General features: G+C 35.9%; 1 protein-coding gene across 5 annotated transcripts in view; it reads right to left on the bottom strand.

Annotated features, from left to right (window-relative positions):
• KHDRBS2 (KH RNA binding domain containing, signal transduction associated 2) overlaps nucleotides 1-24,737 on the bottom strand; it is a 342,378-nt gene that overhangs the window by 64,794 nt on the left and 252,847 nt on the right. For all 5 annotated transcript variants that reach the window (XR_016464481.1, XR_016464482.1, XR_016464483.1 and 2 more), the window contains exon 7: nucleotides 4,157-4,239. Coding sequence is in view for 2 of the 5 variants with exons in the window: in XM_090136217.1 (XP_089992343.1) it covers nucleotides 4,157-4,239 (83 nt within the window). In the remaining 3 variants the exon portion in view is untranslated. The remainder of the gene's footprint in view (nucleotides 1-4,156; nucleotides 4,240-24,737) is intronic.

Genomic DNA, 24,737 nt, shown 5'->3' with positions numbered 1-24,737 from the left:
TAAAAAATGTACTGTATTTTGAAAACTGACAGGATACTCTTCATCTACTATCTTCTGTGCTACAGTTGACTTGGAAAGTAGTACTTCTCCCATTTTGGATTTACCATTTTAAGTTTTGTTTTATGACTTTCTCTTTAGCCCTATAAAGACTGTATTTCTATCTTTAAATCAATCTCTCTGTGAGAATGGAAAAGGACTGTTGTCATTATATGTTCCAACATGGTTTGAAGAAATCATTGAGGATATCAGTGTGCTGTGCTGCTAGTAAGCATGAAAACGTGAGGAAGCAGCATATCTTTAGAAGCCTGCAGAAGAACATCATTTGCCCAGTATTCATTGCTAAGATAAGTGATGGTCAAAGCCAAGCCATCCCACTGGTGAGAATTGAGTCTAGCTAAAACCTGTTCATTAAGAGTACATACCAGAACTCTATTGAGCAGACAGAATGTACTTTTTACAAGTTCCCAAGTATCAAGCAAGGGGAAGGGTTGGATATTCAGTTGGATATTACCCCAGATGCTGAGACACTGTTGTTTGAGAACAGCAGGCTAATTCTTTCCCTTACCTATCATCTGCTCCTCACTACTGACACAGGTGAACAGGCAAAACAGGGATGGTCATTATACTCAAAAAGAAATTTCACATCTGATTAGCATGACTAAGATTCACATTTATAACTAAAGTAGTTATACTAGAAGTTCAGAAGCTTGGTATATATGGGCAGGTCTTATCACTGAAATACATCTCAAACTGAACGGAAAAGAAGGGAAAGATGTTCTAATGCTAACTAACTCAAACTGCTGTAAAATGTTGCCTATGGAAAGTATACAAAATCTGATGTTCTCTCCCACCCACTGAAGTGGTTGTTTCCATGTTCATTTTGGTGTCGGATAATACTTTAATTCCAATTACCTTTAAGTCTGTATCTTCACATCAATATAAATATAGTTCTTAAAATAGCAAGGCTTCTGAATGTTCTTGCTAAAACTGTAGTCTTTTATGGAATTTTAAATAATAACTACAGACACATTTGGGAAGCCATTATGGGATAGGAAGATGAGGAGGAAAAAAAAGGTGGCTTTAGAAATATAGTGTCTGTTAGTTAAAACAAGACATTCCTCATGCAATGTATGCCATAGAAATAACTGTGTTTCATATGATCTGTATTTCTTTTCTCCTCAGACATAACAAGGGACAGGTGACACCATAGCCATGATCCTGCTTTTTTCTTCAAGTTGCTTTTGTGTCCATTTCAAGGGTCTCTTGAGATATGTTTTGCTCACTCAGCCGTACAGACTAATTGTAGGTTTCACTCCAGTCTGATATCAAGATTCTACCATGGTCTCTTTCACAATGACCTAAAAGCCCTACTATCAGTCTAAAAATCAGAGTACTGTTATGGAGGACAGAACTCTGTCTGGAAGAGTGGCAATGGTAGAGTTCATTAGAGAAGAACCTACACAAAATTTATTGCTGGCCCTACAACTTTATCTCTGACATTCAGTAAGATCATCAGGTAACTATACAGAAGAACAGTGTTTATGCTGACTTGCATATAGGTGGTCTGGGTGCTCCTCTGGGTGCTCCTGTTACATGATTCTAATAGCACAGTGGTGTATGCCGATATGATTGCTTTCTCTGCTGCTCGCAAAACCTAGTTTTTAAAAAACTAAATCATGCCTCTTGGGCAATGAAGGACTGAGGGCCCTCAGAAGCAGTATATGTGTGGGCAGATAGCATCTGGTGAGAAAATATGAACTAGACATAAGGCATGGGTTATGGTCATGGCAGTTGCAGGCTATCCAAACAGTATTTTCACTCAGTGCATTGAGAGCATGGAGGAACAAGTTACCATTCACTCTGCTTTAAATCACCCTGAATTCAGCCTGCATTCATTTCTTCCCAGTGATACATTCTTTAGTTTGAAGTGCCACGGAGAGCGAGGTTTGGTCAATGTGCTTGGTGAGGCTGATAGTCAGAGCAAAGTTTGGACCAACTCTAAGTATTTCCATATTGACTCCTTAATGAGCCATAAGGACAGAGTTTCCACTTGTTTTTTAACAGGAGCAGGAATCATGGAGTCCTACATTAATCCACTGACTCCAATTATTTTTCATCTCATGCTTCAGAATCTCAGTCAATCCCTGCAGAGGGCAGTAATGATTTTTTTCCTCTGAGCAGATTTTCCACAAGATTTACTTTTTTCCCCCTCAGTAAATCACATAGTGGATGAGATAAGTACTCTGAAGTGGTACAAATTATCTTTCTTGTTAGGTGTATGCATGATTTATGTTGCTCCTACAATCAGATTTATTAAAAACATGATATAAGATTGGAGGAAAATGCTTTTGGTATTTAAAGCAAAATAAATATTTTTGTCACATTATTCATGAATACAGTTATATTGCACTATTTCAGCTCATTATGGAGGTATTTCTGTGAGGTTTGATGAGTGGCCAATAAGGTACAGAAATCTAAACTGTGTATCCAGTGGTCCATTGTCCATTTGTTCTTTACATCTTTGAAATCTGAGTAGTGTGTTAATCCCCAAATGCACTTATTGAAATCAAAAGACTTCATAAGGACTTTATGACACTCAACATGGATGACTATGACTTTGTATCCTGCCATATGTTACAAAAAGAAATTTTTTATTTGACCTTTTGTGGTAGATATCTTGGTTGTAGCTCACATTAGTAGTGAACATATCTGACTATTGAACATAATGGCTGTTTAATTAGCCAAATTATTTGACTCTAAATTTTCTGTTTTGAATCAAATTATCACAGTAAGTTCTATCTTGTAATAAACTGCTAATAAACAATGATGCATTTGTTATTTTTCTGCAAGGAACACCACCTTCCAAAGAAATTACAGCTTAATACAGATGATAAAAAAGCAATATAACCTCAGAGAGAATTCCAACTAATTACTGCTTTTTAAAACAGAAGCAATATTTCCTGTGACAATACACTATCGTAGCAAAAGATAGGCTGAATTCTTTTGAAAAAATTCAAGCACATCTGACAACAAGAATATCTACCTACTCAACGACATGACAGGTGCAGCTAGTAATGCATGATTACTTAAAAGTATGTTGTCAAAGTATCATTGAAGGTGTTCACATTCAGGTGTGACAAGTCCTTTTAAATATTCTTCACTGGTTGTAAAAATACTTACAAAGTTTTTTCTGTCATCTCAAATGCCATTCACTACAGCAGTTTTAGAGTGGAACTTAATTCTTATGGGTATTTTCATCAGCAAAATGTTCAATAAAAAACATGGCCAAAAGAAAAAGTGTAGAACTCTGTATATAATAATCACTTTCTCATCCAGTGAGTTGCAAATGAACTCAAAATACGTTTTTTTTCTTTAGGAACTTCATTTGCCTTTCCACAATCTAACATGCATTCTTAGTGACCAGTAAGTGCATTTTCTGAATAACTGATTGAAACACTATTTTATCCCTCACCCTAAGTGTGGAAAGAATGTCATTCATATTTGATAAACACAGGCCAACTGTGTGTGTGGTGCATGTGCACATAAAAAGTGATCACATTTATTGCCTCTTTTTAGTGATATAAATCGTAAGTGTTGTGAACATGATTCTTCCAGTATCTCACAGGGTAAGAACATAAAATAGGATTTCTAAACCTTGCTGCCTTTATAGTTCTGAAAACTGCGGAGAAAGTTAATGGCTGGAAGCAGATAGCTTTAGCATTACTTCAGGAACATGATTCCATTCCATAGTTTACTCTGACATACTTTTTTAAACAATTTCTTTCTTGCTTTGCTGAAAATTTTGTAAAAACATTAAATATGAGATGCCTTTGACAAATTTGCACTACTAAAAATAAAGTGCACCAACAAAAACAGAATGACATCAGGTAGTAAAACAGTGTTTTAAAAAAAACAAATACAAAAAGCTCTTAAGTTGCAACATTTAAAAAAGTCGAGCTGTCTGTATTTCTACTTTGTCTGAATTATTCTGTTCATTAACTCTGAACAGTATTGTAACTATTTGATAGTTACTCAAAGTACAGTGAGCTATTGAAGAATTTAATGTGGAAAAATAAACCAGGACATTTTCATAAAAACCTAAGAGAAAAGACACGTCCTTATTTGAAAAATTAATGAAGAAAGTACAAATGCTTACCTTTGTGTTTGGGTGGCATAACTGTTATCATATGTCTCATAGCTTGGATCATCATATTCACCCCCATATCCATCATCATATCCCTAAGGGAAAAACAAAACACCAAACTTTAGAAGAGTGTTAAATCAAAGAATGTTAACTGTAAGAGTAACTGCATCAGCATATACATGCTCTATTTGTCTGGCATTACGTAGAACATGCAGCTTCCTGATAAGAATTGTGAAGAACAACTTACATGGTGCAAGCATAAAGAAACCAATTACTCATCTAAGAAGTTTATTCATTGACAAACTGTAGTGTATTGTCCAAGCCACAGTGCTTCAGCAGGATCTATTTAGCTTGCTGATGAATGATAATGAAAACAATCATTTTCCAGCAATTTGTTACATAAATAGTTGCATAAATACCTAGAGGAGAAATGAACAAATGGCAGGACAAATATACTGACCATACAATATAATAACAGAATAACAAAGGAGATATTCTACAGAATGATTTTTTATTTGCTTGAGACTACGTTCATTCAACATCAGGACAACAGAGTCGTCAAGAAATGATATATGGAAACACTTTTCTATACAAATTTTGGGAGCTGATACTTTTTGTTAACTAGAAAGTTTTCCTGTTTTGTGAAGTGTGAAAGGAATTAGGAGGCTTAAAAACCTATGACCGAACACTAATAATTATAGCAGAAGACAATTAGGATTTTTTTTTTTTTTTTAACAAACTATCCAAAGTTTAGTTAGGGACAGCAGGAGGTAGCTGCAAAATAATAGGAGCCCAGTAAATATCCACTCCAGCATACTATCATAACCACAAAAGTACAATGTTTGATACTTCATTTGTTCTGCTAATTAAGGGGAGCTTATAAACAGGAGGGACATGTTTTTACATGCACAGATAGTGAGAGGAACAAAGGGGAATAGCTTATAACTAAAAGAGAGGAGATTTAGTTTAGATGTTACGAGGAAATGCTTTACTCAGAGGGTTGAGAGGCACAGGTTGCACAAAAGCTGTGGATGCCCCATCTCTGGAGGCAATCAAGGCCAGGTTTTGAAAGGGGCCCTGGATAGCCCAATGTAGCAGATGCATCTCTGCCCAGCGCAGTGGAGTTGGAAATGGTTTGACTTTAAGGTCCCTTTCACCTCACGACATTCTATGACTCTACAACTGAGCTACACTAGAACTTCCATTACAGAAAATGGGACAGGACTGCACTTGGTAATTCCACCTTTCAGACATTCACATCAACTTGCAGAAAGGAAAAGTCTTCCTGGTTTGGTGTGGAATATGGCCCAAGCATAGCTGGCTGAAGAAGGGAAAGGTCATGCAAGACCAGAGAATGGGATGAGGTACAGGTCTGGTAGCCATCTTCTAGTAAATAATGAGAACTGTCCTTAGCCATGCAGGCTGGATAAGGCTGTAATTATACCTCAGTCACTGCACTTGCCTTGCCTTTGCCTAACACCCTGTGGCCTAGCACTCATGTCAAGATGTCAAGAGCCTGAGCTATGACTGGAAGTTGTCAATGAAAAGAGAAAGTGCTGCCTCTGGCAGAAACATGGAGACCATAAAATCATGTGATGATTATTATATACACAATCCATCATGTTTTTGAGAACTGAAAATGAGGTCTTAAGGAACCAACAGAAGTTTCTCTGTTTATCTGCAGTCACGTGTTTTTCACACTCATGCTTATCTTAGTTTGCATACCTTGTAACTGTTTGCCCCCACCTTGCTTATCATGGCAATTCACACACAAAAGAGGTAAAAGTCAGGATGCTGGAGGACAGCTTTGGGAGCTCCTCTCAGCTGGCCTGAGAACCACAGAACCACGAGCTGTGGTTCACCAACAATGATGCACGCGTTGATGACACTGGTCATATAACCTTTCCTACTCTAGTTTACGTTCCCCAGAATATGTAACCTTACCCAATTTAATTTACTCTAATCTACCTCCCCCTCCACTCCATTCCCAAATACTGATTACTCATAGGCTAATACACTGTTTGCTTAGAATACATGTGATTACAGATCATATGTACAACAGCTTGCTCAGAATTCATTTAATCAATTGTTTGGGAACACCTGAACTGTATTAGTGAAGTGCACCATAGTCACTGTCTTCTTGCTGGGTGAAACAAACCAGGAAATGGAGCGAGACAGTAGGGAGACTGGGGAATAACCTCTTCCAAACTCTGAAGTCCACACGCATTATCTTCTATTTCAGTGGAAACACTTCTTTTTTTTTGGCCTTCATTAGTATAAATTAATACCAAAACCATATAGTTAGACACATACTCCTGCACGCTACAATGGTATACTGAATACTACATGATTAAATATACAGTCATGCTTTTGAGGACAGGCTGAGAGCAACAATGAACCACCCAAAACAGATGTTAGTCACATCAACTAGTGTACTTCTGAATAGGATCCAGCCACTGTAAAGATGAGAATGATGCAAGTTATATATAAGTGGAATAATAGCTAGAGGAAAGACATTTCAGCATGCTTACCCAACATATAAGAGAAAAGGAAAGGCAAGAATGACAAATTAGCTCTCTCAGTGCCTTGATGCCTGAGGAGGATCAACTTTTAGCACCAGTAGGGCAGAGAACTATTGTTAACAGATTTTAACAGCCTCCTGAAGGGCTCAGCAGGTCAATATAGTGCAAATGTTTCAAGTGGAATGGTTGAAAAAACAAGAAAATTGTAAAAGCATGTTTCTTTGATAAAGTATTTTCCAGATAACATTCTATTATTTGTGTAATTCTGTAAGACAATTATCTTGTAATACTACTGGTGAACTATTTACATAAGGTACATACCAGCATTTCTTTCAGTTTAATATGCTGCGTCATACCCAGAAAGCCTTGTTCTAAAGCAGCCTTAAGCATCTAGAACTAATATGCAGAACAGCTTTTTTTCACATCGCTAAAGTGCCTCAAACTAGCTGAGCATTTTTCTTCTGCTTAACCTTCAACTTCTGAGCACTTTCAGATTTAATGTTTGAAAGTATTTCTTTCATACATATTTTGAGAAATGAGACACTCAGGTTCCATCTTTCAGCAACTCGGATTTGCTCCGGTCTTACAGCAGAACATCTTGAAAAGGAGAAAAAGGAACAGAAACATATGTATAATCATGGAATAGATTTGAGTTGGAAGGGACACTTGAAGGTCATCTAGTCCAACTCCCCTGCAATGAACAGGGACATCCGCAGCTAGATCAGGCTGCTGAAGCCCACCCAACCTGATCTTAAAATATTTCCTACTACAGTACATACTTCACCTCGCTGGGCAACCTGTAACAGGACTTTACTATCTTTCTTCTTTCTTATACCCAGTCTAAATCTTGCTTTTTTTAAGCTTGAAACCACTTCCTCTTGTCCTATTACAACAGACCTTGCTAAAGAGTCAGTCTCCTTTGTTATAGCACCCCTTTAGATACTGAAAGGATGCTGTCAGGTCTCCCCAGAGCCTTCTCTTTACCAGACTGAACAACCCCAAACTCTCAGCCGGTCCTCACAGGGAAGATGTCCCACCCTTGGATCACTTTTGTGGCCCTCCTCTGGATGCACTCCACCAGGCCTATGTCTCTCCTGTACTGAGGGTTCCACATCTGCACACAGTACTCCAGATGAGGTCTCATCAGTGCAGAGTAGAGAGGAAAGATCTCAATCTGCTCCCTCTATCTGCTGGTCACTGTTCTTTTGATGCAGCCAAGGATACAGTTGACTTTCTGGGCTGTGAGGGAATATTGCTGGCTCATGTCCAATTTGCCATCCACCAGAACCCCCAGGTGCTTTTCTGCAAGGCTGTGTTCAATCCTTTCATCTCTCAGCTTGTATTGTTAGTGGGGGGTTTCCACAACCTAGGTGAAAAATCTTACATGTGGCTTTGTTGAACCTCATGAGATAGGCTTGGGGGCCCTGGTCTAAGTTCCTTTGGATGACATCCTGTCCCTTGGGCATTTTGACTGCACCACACAGCTTGGTGTCATCCACAAACTTGCTGAGGGTACATTTGATCCCACTGTCATTGTAATTGATGAAGATATTAAGAAACATTGGTCCCAACACAAAATGCCACTAGACACCAATCTCCATCTGGACACTGAGACACTGACCACCACTCTCTGGGTACAATCTCACAACCAGTTCCTTGTCTAATAAAGAGTCCACCCATCAAATCTGTATCTTTCCAATTTGGAAGGAACGATATTATGGGGGACTATGTCAAAGACCTTACTGAATTCCAGATAGATGACATTAGTGGCTCTTCCCTTGTCCATTGATGCATTTATACCATTGGTTGGTTAGGTAGGAATTGACCCTGTTGGAACTGCAGTGGGGCTAACAATATTTACTAACACCAATGGATTTGAGGATTTTCAGTGTAGTTCAAAACTAAAGAAGTAATATATATAAGTGAAAGTGTTGAAGAAAATTAAAACACTTCCAATCCAAGAAAGGACTAATCATTAAATAAGAATATTTAAGTATTTGCCATCCCTTCCCCACAAAGTAAAGACAAGAAAAACTCTTAGAAAGCTCAGAATGCATTGAATTAGCATTGGGAACACTCACTTCAGGAGTAAATATGCAGTTCTATAATACAGAAGATGATAGTCGGGGGGAAAAGGGTGTGCCAGAGAAAAAAGGAACACAAAGTGGAAATAGGCTTATATTCTACTACCTTAGGAGAAGCGAAGTATCAATTTGACTCAACATCCAAGACATATTTGGGAAAGACTTTAAAAATTCAGATTTACTCTAATCTTCTCCAAGCTTCAGATGCTGATACAGATATTAAAAATACAAATAAAGAATAACAGAGACAACATAACAAAAACAATGCTTTCTCTTAAATCTGAGTTTTCTATTTAATGTTAAAACCCTGTGTTAAAAAATAACAGCCCAAACTCAAATGCATTGTTTAAATCACTTCTCTGAAAAGCCTTACAAAAATAGGATTTTCACAGCATGCTCTGAAAAATAGCAGTTTTCATTTCTCAGAAACAGAATCACAGAACAGCCAGGGTTGGAAGGGACCTCAAGGATCAATCTCCAACCCCCCCCTGCCAAATGCAGGGCCACCAACCTCCACATTTAATACTAGACCAGAAACCAAGAAGGTGGTCACATATTTATAAAAAACTACCTCACTCACAGTATTTTAAATTTGGTCATCTTGGAAATATATGATAAAATACACTAAGAAAACTAATGGATTTTATTTTTCTAGAAGAGAAACCAAACTCTTTATGAAACTAATATCTCGGTTAGAAAAAAAAGAAAAAATACTAAGTCAAAATACTTAAAATATATAAGTATATATATATTTTAGTAATATATATATATAGTATATATATATATAATTTAGTAAAAAATACTAAAAATACTAAGTCAAAATAAATATGTGAACATGGGAAAAGTCTGCAAGCTAAAGAGACAAGACAGCCATTTTCATTAGCTGCAGCCCCAAAAAGTAATCGCAGACAAACATTAATACTCTATTTCAGAGATGGTAAATAAATAAAAAATTCACTTCTAATTGCAACTACATGTAAAATAAGTGGTTACTCAGTAAATGGCCTTCAAATAGTTAACACTCTTTTCTCCTACTTGCTTCCAATAAATCTATAAACATTTTTTCTCTCCCCCTTCTTTTGTGGTTGGGCCACGACAATTCTCTCACATATCCATATCACCTTACCTTACACATCTATAAGCTAGCCATCTGCTTTTTAGGCAGTGGTTGATTCTCTTTATAATCCAAGGGGAGAAATAAAGGATGATTCATCCCCCACACTTTCGATACCTATTTGAGAACAAGTTGATTAGCTCTTTAAAATGTGAACCAAAAAAACAAAGCTCTATATTACGGACTTCATAAGTGAAATACAGGAACAACAGCCTACAGTGCCCAGGGTAAATTTGCTGTCCAATGGCAAAGAGCTAATCTCAAGATTTTGGGCTTCTTGTTGAAATCAGTTTTATTTTGCATATACCAGTAATAGGAAATGTCTTTATAACTGGATGGTGGAGCATATTTATATAAATATGAATATATAGGTGAACATGTTTCACACAGTATGAATTATCATTGATATTTTAGTACAATCACAATCAGATTTGGCAAATTCAAAGCAATGAACTTGGACAAGCTGTTCATAGGTGAGCTATTCATGTCCTTGTATTTCAAAAGTTTAAATAAACCTGGTGTTAAGTGCCAAAATTATTCAATCAAACCAAACAAGTTTATTGCCATAAATTCTAAAACTGATTTTATTTCAGATTAAAGTAGGGCAGTGGCCATGGAAGCAAAAAAAACTGCAGTGCCAAAGCAGCTACAGTAAAACAGAATCTCAGATGTCTCAAGAAATTGCTGTATGTGCTCTAAAATGTAGGTTTGATTTTTTTTTTATTTTATTTTGTAATTTTTCAAATAAATACAAAATAAGTGAATATTTTAAATATTTTTTGTATATTAAAAAAATCAGAATTGAACGGAAAAAAAATGTAATAAAAACATCACTTTCATCAGGCTAATACCATTGCTTCTTCAAATCCAATTGTTAACTCTGATGTGCTCATGAAGTCACATTAAAACTTCTCACTGATACATAAAGGCTGCGTATAATCTGCTGCCACTAACAACTGTTTAGCTTGTTGCACTTTCCCTGTCCCATCTTCTTTCTTCCACCAACACTAAAGCCCTTCCCTCTCCCATTTTAGTTGTGGCTTTTTTTTCCCCATACTGATCTCCTTATTGATTAGAATTAACCTTGGAGTCTATCCTTTACCCAGTTCCTGTAGCAGACAAGTAGTTCACAGAAACATCCCTTTCTTCCAATTTCAATAAAATGACTATTTCAGTATTAAGCAGCAAGTGGAGGTGAAAAATAGAAATATTTTCTTTGTGTAGTTTTGACAAGTTGCATTTTCACACTCATCTGAGATTGAGATCCCTGAAGGAAGGATTTTTTAATTGCTACTTTTATTGATGACTTGTACTGCTTTACATAGTACTTCAGTGATAATAAATTACATAGCAAGACGCATTGTTGACAATATATCACAGAAATGACACTTAAATGAAAGATTTATTTTACCTGTGAACTGAAATGAATGCAGGAGAAAGCTGTCTCCAGCTGCCAAGGAAGGATGGGCTGTACTAAACCGTGGTTGGCTTTCATTTCTTAATCATATCTAATACTTCTGCTTGCAAAATTTCAAGTAAATGAAATAATGAACCCACAGATGCTGATGCTTCCTTAGAGGAGTTGTATAATAAGATTGAGTTGATATAAAAACCTGTCCATAGAGCAGGAGGGTTTCTTGTTTAGTAGAAAAAAGCACCTACTGAAGACAGACAATTCTTCTACAGCTGAGCAAACAATTGACAGCTTAACACATTTCATAATGGTTTAACACACTAGCCACAACACCTTAAAAGAACACTGGTTCAATCTTAAATAAGCTTTCTAATAATGCAGCAAATAACATTTCCAGCCCTTAAAAACCAGACCACAGAATTTGCACTCTCAAAGTTGAAATACACAAGTAAATGCTGAGATACTAGCACAGAGCAGAAATGCTACGGTAGGTGCTTTACAAGACCCTGAATTAAATTTAAAATCAAATTTCACTCCGACGTATTATTGATGCTGGAAGTAGGTAGATAAATATTAACCTGGCCAAATGCAAGATAATGTGTACTAGTAAATACATCCTCTATCAACCGCTGATGTCTGAATTCACAGAATTCCCCCAGGAAATGACTTTCTGGGAGTCATCATGATTAATAACTAGGAGATTTCCTTCATTTTGGTGCAGCATTAAAACAAACAATAAAGGTAAACAAATGTATTTCTTATATTTCCTGTTTGAAGAAAATAGATTAATTCCATGTGGAATAGTATTTGTTTTGGTTCATATATTTAACCAATAATAATTCCATGAATTAGTAATATATAACAGTAAAACATCTTTACCCAGGGATAGTTCAAGTCATCCAGACCTGTTAATAATATTTAATACGTGAAAGTGTTGTATTGCATAAAGTATTAGAGTAGTTATTTTTCTTACTCCGTAAAAGAGGACAAAACAGTACTTGGGAGATGTAACGACGACAGTTCTTACTTGGCATTGTTTTGAGGCATATGGCTAAATATTATTTCATTGGTTCCATGATACCTTCCATGAACTTGCAACCTGAATAGCATGTCTCATCCATTTGTATATTTAGAACTTTTTTTTTTTAGATTTAAACTTGCATTTTAAAGGGGTGACAGTGAAAATTACTTCAAGAAATATAGGCAGATTTTAGAAGTTTTGAAAAAATCACAGAATTATAGAGTTACTCAGGTTGGAAGGGACCTCAAGGATCATCAAGTCCAACCGTAGCCTAACCATAGTACCCTAACAATCCTCTGCTAAATCGTATCTCCAAGCACCACATCCAAATGGCTCTTAAACACATCCAGGAACACTCAACCACCTCCCTGGGGAGCCTATTCCAATGTTTAACCACCCTTTCTGTAAAGAAGTGTTTCCTAATGTCCAACCTAAACCTACCGTGGCGCAACTTGAGGCCATGCATAAAGTAATCTAGTAAAAGCAAACCAAAACATTAAGTTGATAACATTTCAAAAAAGAAGAACTCCATATTTTTCTGCTTATGACAGTGATTAAACTTATTATAAAGTGCTGCTTGCAATGCTTGCATCAGTGTCTGCAGTGCTGCTAATCACATTTGAATGAAAACTTTCCTGGAAATTATTCTTGTTCCTGTGTACTGTACAGGATTAAAGAAGGTGAATGTTAACTGTCATATTTCATCTGGCAACAGAGATGGTCAGTGAATGACTAGGAAACATTTTAGCATGCTGTGTAGAACACAAGGATTGGGGTAGAGTTTTCTTTGTAGTTTTAAAAGATATGTAAAGAAGAGTGAACTTCACTAGAACAATCTCATACAGAAATTATTGCAGATAGGTCAAGTTAATTAAAGGCAAGTGTAGAATGTGATGGGACTTCTCATTTGTGAATATAAAAATGAGCACAACAGTAAAATGCGTTTAATATTTATTGAGGTACTTAGAGGTAGTCTTTAAATTGTTACTCCCTCAAGCTTGAGCAGGCAATTAGAGAAATCAAGGATGAAGAAGAACACATCATTTATTAGGAGCTCCTATAAAACATGACTGCTTCTTTCAGTACATTTTCTAGTGCTTTCTCTAATCAAATTCTAAATATTATCAACAGTAGGGATTCCACTATTTCTCCTCCTGGGACACTGCCTGACAGCCTAATAGATCCTGGTGTCAGGACATCTCTGCAAACTGTATCCCATACTACAAAGTATTCCTCACCGTGCAAGTCAGATGTATTCTCCTAGATCAGTATTCTCCTATATCTGTGTTTACATTCTTCCAGTTTGTATTAAAAATAATTTATACATAATGATTCAAAGTCAAAATACAATTTTGACACAGACAACAGAACAGACAACACAGCAACAAGCCAGAGTCTCCAAACCATCATCAAAACTTTATACAGATCCCTACCTCCACACATCCCTTCTATTTTCCTGGGTGCAGCAAACAAATGTGCTGGAAGACATAAACAATCATCTTAGTTTGTTCTGCAGGAAGAGTGACGGACACTGCAAGTAGCCACCAGAAGTGAAAGGCTTCTAACAAGAGTGGTTGCTGGGATGAGTGGAATAAGGGGATAGATAACTTGTCTGAATTAAGCCCTCAAAATCCAAAGACAGATCTCATAGCAAGGCACTCAACTTATTCAGCAAGATCCTGTGATAAATAACAGTTTAAATTCGCTGAGTTTTTAAAGGTGATCAATGCAATGCAGATATGAATTGCAGTAAAAAAAAATCCATATTAAGCAGAGAAGCAAAATCCTGTTATTACTTTTAGCACATTTCTAGATGCTGACTGTCATGCAGGAAACGGATGCATCCCAGACTTCAGCAAGATACAAGGAGGAGGAGAAACAGTAAGAACAGTTTCACTTACTCAATGCTACACTCTTTCCACCATGCAGCTCTAGTTGCTTTGGTGTAGTCCAGTCCTAACCTGCTAATTATGGTTGGTGGTTAAAGGGTGAAGATTTTCACTGAGAGCGTGGTGGTGAGGTTGAACAGGCTGCTCAGAAAAGCTGTGCATGTCCCATCCCTGGAAGTGTTTAAAGCCAGGTCAGGTGGGTCTGTGGGCAATGTGATGTAGTCCTTGTTCTAGTGTCTTGCAACCCTGCCTGTGGCAGGGTGGTTGTAACCTGATGATCCTTGAGTCCCTTTCCAACCCACACCATCCTGTGAAAACTCAGAAAATTGACTGGATATCGGAGACATAAAAGGAACACTAAGAGAAGTGCATCAAAGATGCAGAATGTGTTAAGCTTGATATATTGAAAACGCTGTTTTACCTCTATGTTAATTTTTCTAATGGTCACCAAACAAAAAGGAAGAAAGCATAACAAATCAAAAAAGGGCTACAGTACTTCTCATTCTGAAGCTACTCATCCATAAAACAAAAATGCAAAAGTTATAAAACCACTCTGCACTCTAGAAACTTTTCTGTAAGAAGCAGGTTCTTTTACCGCGCTCCGTAGATTAATATAATATAAAATACATATGCATAAATAACTGTACATATATAGGCATCTATCTTGCTCTTGGGTAACTGCAATACTTTAATTCCTTTCACTCAACTACATTACATGAGTATACAAGATTTTGAGGCTGCTGTTAATGATAGGGCTCTCTAAAATGGATAGAAAGCAGAAAGTCATGTTCACTGTAACTGAAATCTCTGGTGAGATATAATTTCTACTTCCCCTTTTTAACAACTGCATTAGATAAGTAGTGTTAAACATGACAGCCTGACTACATTCTAAAAGAAAGTAACACATGAAGAGATGATTCTCTGGCCACAGATGTGGAAGTACTGTATGGATTGCAGTGATCTTTTGTTTTCTGAAGTACTTGAAATCTTGTGTTGTTCACTGTTTTGAATGAATGAGTTTGGCTGTCTTTCCCTTGAAATTCTTGCTAAGTGCAGAACCCTTTCAACTCCTCACATGGCATTAAAAATAACTGTGATTTTATTTTCTCACCAATTCAACTTTTAAGGCATGGGTGGCAAGTCAGATTGCATTTATCTTTTCAGTAGAAGAACCCATCTAATCCAAGTAAGCACACACAGGTGAGCAGAAATATAAGGAGTCAGTCTCTGCATGGACTGTTTGTTGTCTCTCTAGCTAACTAGAAGGAAAATCAATTTTTTTTTTAGCAGAGGAATTATTACAGATATTTTTATTATGAGAAATACAGATTACAGTATATCTTAGGCAAATTTACTTCAGAAGGAGTAAATATGACTAATGGAACAAAAATAGTTTGCTAACTATTGTTTCTTTTTAAATTTAATTCCAGAACTTTACACACACTACTTTATTATGCTTGCACTCTGATAATACATTGCCTTGCAGGAGATCAAATTTGATTCGCAGATCTTCACTCTAAAATGAAGCAAAAAGTTTTTAAATTGAATTCTCTGAAATTAATTTCAGATCTTAGGCAGCAAGCTCAAAGCCACAGTTTTGGAAGTTAAGAAGAATGGAATATTGATTCCATAGCTAAATGGAATAGTTATGGATAGCTAAATAAAAAAAATCTAAAGTATTCATAGTAGGAATGCATTTAAATAGGAAAGGAGGAGCATATGGATGCATTCTTTCATTCAGAGAAGTTAGATAACAATTTAGACTATGCTTGAATATTTAAAAAATTATCAGGTTATTTGCATAATACAAGCTATAATGGAAGAGGTTGACTATACCATCTCTATTATTTTAAGTATTTTTTTTTAAATGGATAGCTCACTCTTCTTTCCTCCATTATCTAATCAACTGGTAGACCACTATTCCACAAGAGAAGTACTATCTCCTTACTGGCACATTTTTGTTCTGTTAATGCACGGGCAAAAACAAAGACATAAATTTAGCTGTGATTTTGATTGTCACTGAGTCAGGAATCCATGTAAAGAGTCTCACTGATTCACAAAGGTAGTATCAGCATTTTAAATAGTGCTCCATTACAATATCCAGTGAAAGAGTGCTTTTGTTTGTTATACCCAGGATGTGGAATTATTCCACAGTGTAATTACATAAAACATCAGAACATTATTTAAAGTGAAGAAAATCAGTTTCTTTAATTAACTCCTACATCTCAACTTAAATAAGCTGTTTTATTTATTCATACAGATCAGTGCCAAATGCTGAGAACACTGAGGGGAAAAATATACATTAGAATATACTTGTTGACTGCTCACCTGGGGGAATACAGACTCTAAGGAAGCTGACTCCCGCAGTCATTGACATAAAAGAGACTTCAAGGCTAGCAACTCTGTTTTCAATACTCACATCAGGTGTCAAATATTTTTGTGAGCCTGTGTGTCCCATCATGCTTAGTCCAAGAACTCTATCCACAGGAAACTGGATAGATCAGTAAGTAATAGTTGGAAGTTCTTTGTCCTAAAATGAAGCTGTTAATTCTACCAAAATCTCACTCAACACATCTAAGATGCAAAAGAGGACAACTTAACAATTTTACAATTTAACAACATATCCACCTAGAAACAGGAAGCTCCCCTCCCAGTTACCGTATTTCTATACATACCAATAGCCAACCAAGAGCACAGATCTCAATTCTGTGTACTGAATATTGATTTGAGTATTTAGCATTAATATCAAATGGGAACTAAGTAATTGGGGCTAATGATATTCACTTACATGGTAAAATGTTTGGAGATCTGCGAGTGAAAAGTGCTAGAAAAATTCTGAGCATCTCTCTGGGAAATCTAAAACCTGATTCAGAACTATAAAATGTAATGAGGACTTTTATAGAACTAAATTGCAGATATCCTTGACAATAGTTAGCTATTAATATTCAAACAAACATTAAGAGTTGCATCACTGGTGATCTAAAGTCAGCTTTTAGGTTGTGGGCATTCTTGCCAATTGAAGAAAGTTCTCTCTCAGTTTTGCATTTTGGTCTTGAGGAAGATTGTGGAACATATTAGCAGTCAGCATAGATCTGAAAGTCAGCAGTGAGAAATAAATGAAAACATGACTTGTAGAAATTCAAGATAACATTTTTGTCCATTTTGCTATCTGTGATGTCCAAGGATCCATGAGATTCATTCTTGTACTTCAAGAAATGCAAGAACTGTATGCGGAGTGCAGAAGTTATAATAAAAATAATACAAAAAAACAAACTTGCCAATATGGACAGTTTTTTTTTTTTACAAGAAACAAATAGACATACAGAAGAAGTTTAAATTGAAGTTCATTTATGTAAGAAACAATCATCTTTGAAAAATCTCTCATCATTGCATGCTGTGGGTCAAAAGCATGATTTAGTGAAGTTGTCTAGCTTACAACTCACTAATTTTGGTATCAGTGTGAAAGCTAGATTCTTCACATCTGATCATAAGACAGACATTGGAAGCACACTGCAGCATCTGTGTGTAGTTATCTGCTGTTGTTTTAGATATATTGACATATCTTGTCTGGCTTCTTACTGCCAGTCTAGCTAGGTGCAATCTTCCCCAATTCCATGTATAATGTGTAAGATGACTGGTCCTCTCTGGAAATCCTGAAGGCTATTGGGTGCCACACAGGGCATGTGAATCTGTGCTCAGGTAGCCCAACAGAAGTGACATGTCAGATTTACTTTGAGATGAGGAATGTAGCTACACATGTTTTGAGTGGGGAACTATCTTAATCATTGATCCACTAAAACTGAGCCAAACTACAAATATTTTTGAGGACTTGGATCACCTAAGATGCTTTAGTATTGAAAGAAATGAGCAGCTAAACAACCGTTTACTAAGTAATGACTAATTAGTATCCACTAAGTTCTTCACTTACCATCCAGGAATGTTTTGAGCCAGTTTGCATGCTTCAAGAATATCTAATATAATCAATCTGCACACAAAACACAGCTGATACTATTTATTTCTTCCCAAAAGAGCACAATACTGCAACACACCAGTTAAATGTGAGACCTGGTTCAATAACTGTTTTAGCCTGAAGATACATTAATAATGAGAATGGCAATTTCACCAAGCAAACTTTAAGCTATACTATGATATTGGTACTCTTATCTAGTAGATTTATTCCAAGTTTAAAAATGAATTCATGAAAGAGAGCGTAAAGGAAAACAAGAGCATACAACTTTCTTAGAACAGAGAAAGAAGTTTTAGATCACAGTTCATAGACCAAGAAATTTTCCAAGCATTTTGTAAAAAAAAAAAAAAAAAAAACGCATAAGCACCTCTTCATCCTTTAGTTTTCAATCTCCAGAAGAAGATTCAGGACTGTAAATACTTATTTACCCATAACTGTAAAAATCCAACATGCTATATAACATTTCTATAACATTGCAATTGGGATATCAATTTTACCACAGAACAATTTTGAAAATAACAATCTTTAAAGTCATTGATTTCCACTCTCAAATTGCCTTCGCACCTAAAAGTAATTATTGATGTTTAAGTATACATGCAATATCTTCATAAAAGCTATGATTGTTTCATGCATTTTTCAAATTGTTTTTCAGAATGCTAACATGACACAAAAGCAACACTTCATAGTGTTAGAATATGATCAAGAAATCCCTATGATTGTGATATTTTACTTATTCTTTCCCTTGAAATGAGAAAGCAAAAGCAAAAAGCATTGCATATTTCTATTCCCTGCATTTACCTGCTTTTCAAGAAACTAGCCTTGATCACAGAACTGACAGCTAGAAAAGGAAAAAATATTTTTCTGCATGACTAATTGTCTCCTGGATTGTTCAGACCATTTGTTAAAAATGTCATTGATATTTCTGTCTGTATGTTTTTATAAGTTTATAACATACGAGCAAAAAAATTTTTCACTGAGGTATGTGTAGTTCCTACTAAGAAAAAGTGAGAAAACTCTCATGAACTTCAGTGTCACCAAAATTGGGAAAACAAATAAATGGGATTAAGAAATCTGGTAAATTTAATTGTAGGTATTAAATCAGTGGAAAAAAAAGAAGTGCTATGTGTTCTTCACTAAAATAATAAAATAATATAAATTCATTTTTTAATGTATGAAGATGTAAACTTTCAAGCAAATCTGAGCCACAACTGATCATCATTATACCTGCTACAGATATAAAAAGCAATTTAAAGGTGCTAATGTAATTAAAATGCTCAAAATCAAAGTAAAGATCTGCATTAGCAATGAATAAAGCAATGAATAAAGCTCAGGATTCTTTGGATCACATTAACACTTTCCTAAACAGTACAAGTCAGTTCTTGCTTAGATCAGCATTAACAGTTATTTAGGTATCGATGCTATTGGAAGGGATGTTTTACAAGCATTTTATGAATATATTCTTAAACTGTATCACCAACTCACACTTAAAGATTCATGCTTAAATATATGGCCAACCATAAAAGGCTGCTATCAACTTAAAATATGCAATCTATTTTTGCAAAATGATTACACAAATACATTTCTATCTCAATGGGCTTGTGGGTGTGTTTTTGTTCATTACAGTCTACTTTCATATGACATTATCTCATAACAGATGATGAATTTTAGAGCTTATTGCTTAGGCATCAAATCATGTTAATCTGACTTGGCTAGTATTGTATTATTTTGCTTTTCCAAGAATTTCCTCATCTGTTTCCACTGACTCATAAGAAGTATAGGTAGCCCTCAAGATTTTCATTTAAGATTCTCTGATTACATGTTATAAACAAGGGCACAATGAAATCTGAATAACATGGTTGAAAAAGAGAATACTTACAGATGCCCAGTGTGCTTGACAGCTTAGAGGGCACTACACAATAAACTTTTGAAAGAAAAAAATTCACTCTTCTTGTTATGAGAAAATTATGATTTACACAAGCATATTTAGTACATATGTAAAAATGGTTGTGTTTTTTCCCCCCAAATTGTTTAATCCAGAAGGAATGATAGTGAAAAGTTCTTTGCCAGTACTGTATTTATCTTCACATTTTATCTATATAGTAACTTTTAAATTAATCTCACCTCACAAAATGTTAATTCTCTTCCATAACTGGATGATGACAATCAAGATTGAAGTTTTCTTAATACTTTCAATTTTCATTAAAATATTACTTGTTTTTTGAATTTCATTTGTTCTTTAGGTTTTTGGTGTTTTAAAATAACTTTTTGTATTTTCAATTCATTTGCTTCTTAGAAAAGCTATCAAGAGAGTTTATAGGCCTTCCTATATTTATCCATTCATTCCTGATGGATGCTGACAAATGTAAACAAGCAGCAGAAAAAAAAAAATCTATGGAGCATACAATGAAAAACTGGAGCTTTCCAGAAAGTTACCAGAAGTTGAAATAAATTCATTATTTTTAGATTTAGTCTATGTATTTTTATAACAGAAAAAAAGTCTTAATTTCAAATTTCTTTTCAGAAATATGAAATGTATCCCCTAACTTAAGAGCATTTTTGAAAATATGTGACAGCTGGACTCTTAAGAACTGCTACTAGACATGTACACATGAAAGTTAGGACAACCTTCACAGAAATTCTCAAGTATTTGCCAAAATTAATTTACTAGCTGTGCTTACTAATATTCACAAATCAAATTATTCCTGTCGAATTCAAAGGCACCATGACCGTTTCATTTTTCAGTCTTGACATAACACAGTGAATTAGATTTAAAACAACATGAAGTGCTTGGATAATACAGGCTACACACTGAATATACTAAAGAAAAATATTCCCTAACTAATAGGAAGGATAGTCAAGAAAAGAAATTGAAGGTCATTAATTGTTGAGTTGACACAGGGAAGGGGACACGTAGGTCCCCTGGAGACACTGTTTTGGAAGATGCACTGTGTGGAGTAGGTATACACCTGAGAGGACTGTGCCCATGAAAACTCACCCTGGGGAAGAGAAATCCCTGGAAGCACACAGGGGCAGCACATGCTAAGGCAAAGTTATCATAAGAAGGAAGGATCAGCAGGGGAAAACAAGTTAGGGGTGAACAACAGAAAGAAACCACTAGTCACCTACTCTAACCTCTTGTGCTGCCCATCTCACCACAGGAGGGACTGAGAATATTAACACCTTGACAACAGTCAGAACTACGTAAAGAAGGAAGTGAGGTGTTGGGCTGAAGTTGAGCCTGGGGAAGGGGAAGCAAAGATGTGGCCTTAAGTATATGTTTAGCTGTCTTGTTTATCACTGTAGTGAGTAATTTAAAATTTAATTTGCTATTAATTGCAGAAGTTGAAATTCTCCAAGTGGAGACAGCTTGTTTTTTTTAAATTTGTTTCTTCTCTTTTCCATCTACTTGGCAGTGGTACAAAAATGGAGGACTGAAGTTTTACTTCAATGACAGTAGGATTAATATTCAAGTTTTTATATATAAACATATTTACTGTCTTCTGCTGGAAGTAAAATAAATGTTGTAGCATGCACAATATAAAGTAAGTTGCTTTCTTGCATGTATTTGCTACTACAGTTTACCAAAATGTAGTAAAGGTAATGAAGTATGTCAGTTACTATTAGGCCATTTAATTAATCACTGTGTGACATAAAACTCTGTCCACCCTACACAAGACCATACATCATGGACCACACCAAAGCTCCAAGTTGCCTAGTATGTTATGCAAATCTTTTGGGGAAAAGTTTACATAGTATAGACAGCCAGACAGATACGTTGCCTATAATAAAGGAGTGATGATCTCTTAGATGTAGTCCAAGAAATCTGTTGGCTTTTAGCCAACAGCAATGCTGGGATTTCCTGTCAGTAGAAGAAAATGCCCATCCTAGTGGACCTACCTTTCCAGTTATAATTTTTTTAATCTTGTTTTTTGTCTTAAACTTTTTTGTCTCTGTACCATTCTGTGATAGATTCCAGAAGTTATTTCCCATGCAAAAAAGTACTTCTTTTTTAGTTTAAATTATAGAATCATAGAATCACAGAATAATTGAGTTTGGAAAGATCACTAGGACCTTCTAGCTCAGCCATCAACTCATCACCACCAAACCACTAAACCATGACTCTCAGTGCCATATCCACACACTTCCTGAACACCTCCAGGGATGGTGACTCCACCACCACCCTGGGCAGCCTGTGCTAATGCCCCACCACTCCTTCTGAGAAGAAATTTTTCCTGGTTGAACTTGGAGCTATACCATTTGAGACATGGGCAAAGTATGGAACACGTATACCTGGCTCTCAGAACCATGATGGCTTATTAAGTTTGAGAGCCTTTTAGAGTTGTTTTTTTTTTTTCTTGAAGAACATAATCACAGCCCTCTCAGAAGTTTCAGTAAAGTAACTTTAATCCTATTTACTTTTTCACTGTCTCACTCAAGTAGTTTTAATATTTTTGAAAACACAAGTGCCATTCAGTCTATTTCTCTCTGATCTCCTCAGTAAAATGTGAACAACTTTACTCATCTTTTATATAAGCAGATGGATGCCCCTTCATACTTGTTTATCTGATTATATTTCCATGATGAAAATACTTTGGAGAAATGACTTATAACCACAATCATGAAATATGCTGTTGAACAAACCTTGCTTTTAACCAACCTTTTGGTCATACATGAAGTTGAAAGAAAATTCTTCATCTTCCATTTTTGAATAATTGTTAGTTACATTTGTATGCAGTTCATTTTCACACATGTATGTCCTTACTCCCCAGCATGGATCACAAGAATACCTTAAAACACAGTATCTACGCATGTTTGATTACGTATCTATAGCATCAAAAATATCCCTGGATTTTTTCTGTAACTGCATCTTACATATTGTATGCAAATATAATGTCCTTTTGTTCTCACAGACAGCATGAGATCTAATTGAGTTAAATCATCTTGCATAACAAAATGAGACAATTTTACATTAAACTTTAATATAACTTCCTTCCTCGTTCTAAAGTGTTATGTCTGTGAGCTGCAAGGAAATTCTAAATACAGAACTTTTTCCCTAGCTAAGGTAAATTGATTAGTTCCTCAATTTAACTGAAGGTGTAGTTGTTCTTAAGTAATGTGCTGGGTTGGGAAAGTAGCTTGTGAAGGAGCTGTAAAAGAATCCCAATAAACAACTTCCCTCCTCATCCCAACCTCAGATGGAATAGCAAAACTTGTACCTGGGGGATAACAGGCCTGCTATCTCCTGACAGATATGCTCATTACCTTGGCATGGGAGGAAGCAGGCAGGCTGCTGATTCAGTTTCAATTCTGCATTTTCCCCTACAGTTGACTTGATGGAAGCCAAGATACTAGCAGTCCTAGCCAAGGAAAACTGCAGCACAGCAAAACATAGCAATGCCTCAAGTCATTCAACTGCTAATGACTCAGTTTTTCTTTCTCCAAAAGACATTTTGCAAACTTTAGTTTTATATAGAGGTAAAAGAACTACATGAGATTTAAATGCAAAAATGCAGCTGCAGATCACAAATCTTGAAACACAGAGATTGCAAGTTTTAAAGAGCACAAGTGAAGGAACACAATAAAGTTCCTTCAAGAATGAGAAATATTCTCTAGCAAAATGCAGGCAGCATAAGCAAGTTTCCGTGGGCATAGCATACTGTTATTCCATTCGGACAATAATTGCTTGTCATAGCCATTAGAACCACAGAACCATAACTAACTGCTGCTGATAACATATAAGAAGATAAGAAAGCAGTTAACATAGAAAAAACGAATCTAGCAGCAAAATCTAAATCGTAAAGCTTTCAATTTCTAGCTGAGTGTAGCAATAAACTATCAGAGACCCAATGGTTCAGTCTTGTGAAGACAGGTGATCTTTCTGCCTAGAAAAATTCAGGTAAGTTGAAGGCACAGCCCACTGTGGAAGGCTGAACTTGCAGAATATCTGGAGAGGAACTGGATTGCATCTTGCTGTTTTACAACAGAACTAGTCTGACACACAACAAATGTTGTCTTACAAATTCAAGACAATTTCTTTTTTCAGTGAGAATGATTTAGAGAAAATTTCATCTGTTTGATCAGAAAATAGCATAGTGCTATTTTTTCCTGACCAATCCACATCTGTGGTTCATGGCTAATTTACTCCTTCAAGCACATTAGTTGTCTGCTAATCTCACCTTTTTTGTTGAGTGTCCTTCATCAAATAACTTTTTAATTACAAAAGCCACACTAAGCTTTGCAAAGAGGTCAGTTGGTGCACAGCCTCAGGATCTGAATTGGCCTTATAATATCTATGTGTTGTCAAATATGCAGTTTCCAGGTAGGAATAGATCTTGTTTAATATGACTGGGTTGTAGTTAAGCTCCTCAGTCTGTAAAAAACAGACCACAGCAAAGTATTAAGATATTAAGCAAGAGAGAACTGGCAAAATCAGAACTAAACATTCTCAGGTTTTAGGTCCATCAATCTTGCTACCTCCTATCCTCTCTGGAGATAGAAAGTAATTAGATGAATCTGCTCCTGCCCTTCTGACAGGCTACTTAATGCAGACCCATGTACATTTGTGTGATGACATTACTCATC

This window comes from Phasianus colchicus, chromosome 2, assembly GCF_987193195.1.
Source record: "Phasianus colchicus chromosome 2, bPhaCol1.hap1.1, whole genome shotgun sequence".
Lineage (NCBI taxonomy): Eukaryota > Metazoa > Chordata > Aves > Galliformes > Phasianidae > Phasianus > Phasianus colchicus.
The sequence above is the reverse complement of the archived record's forward strand: the minus strand, read 5'-3'. Positions and strand labels throughout refer to the sequence as shown.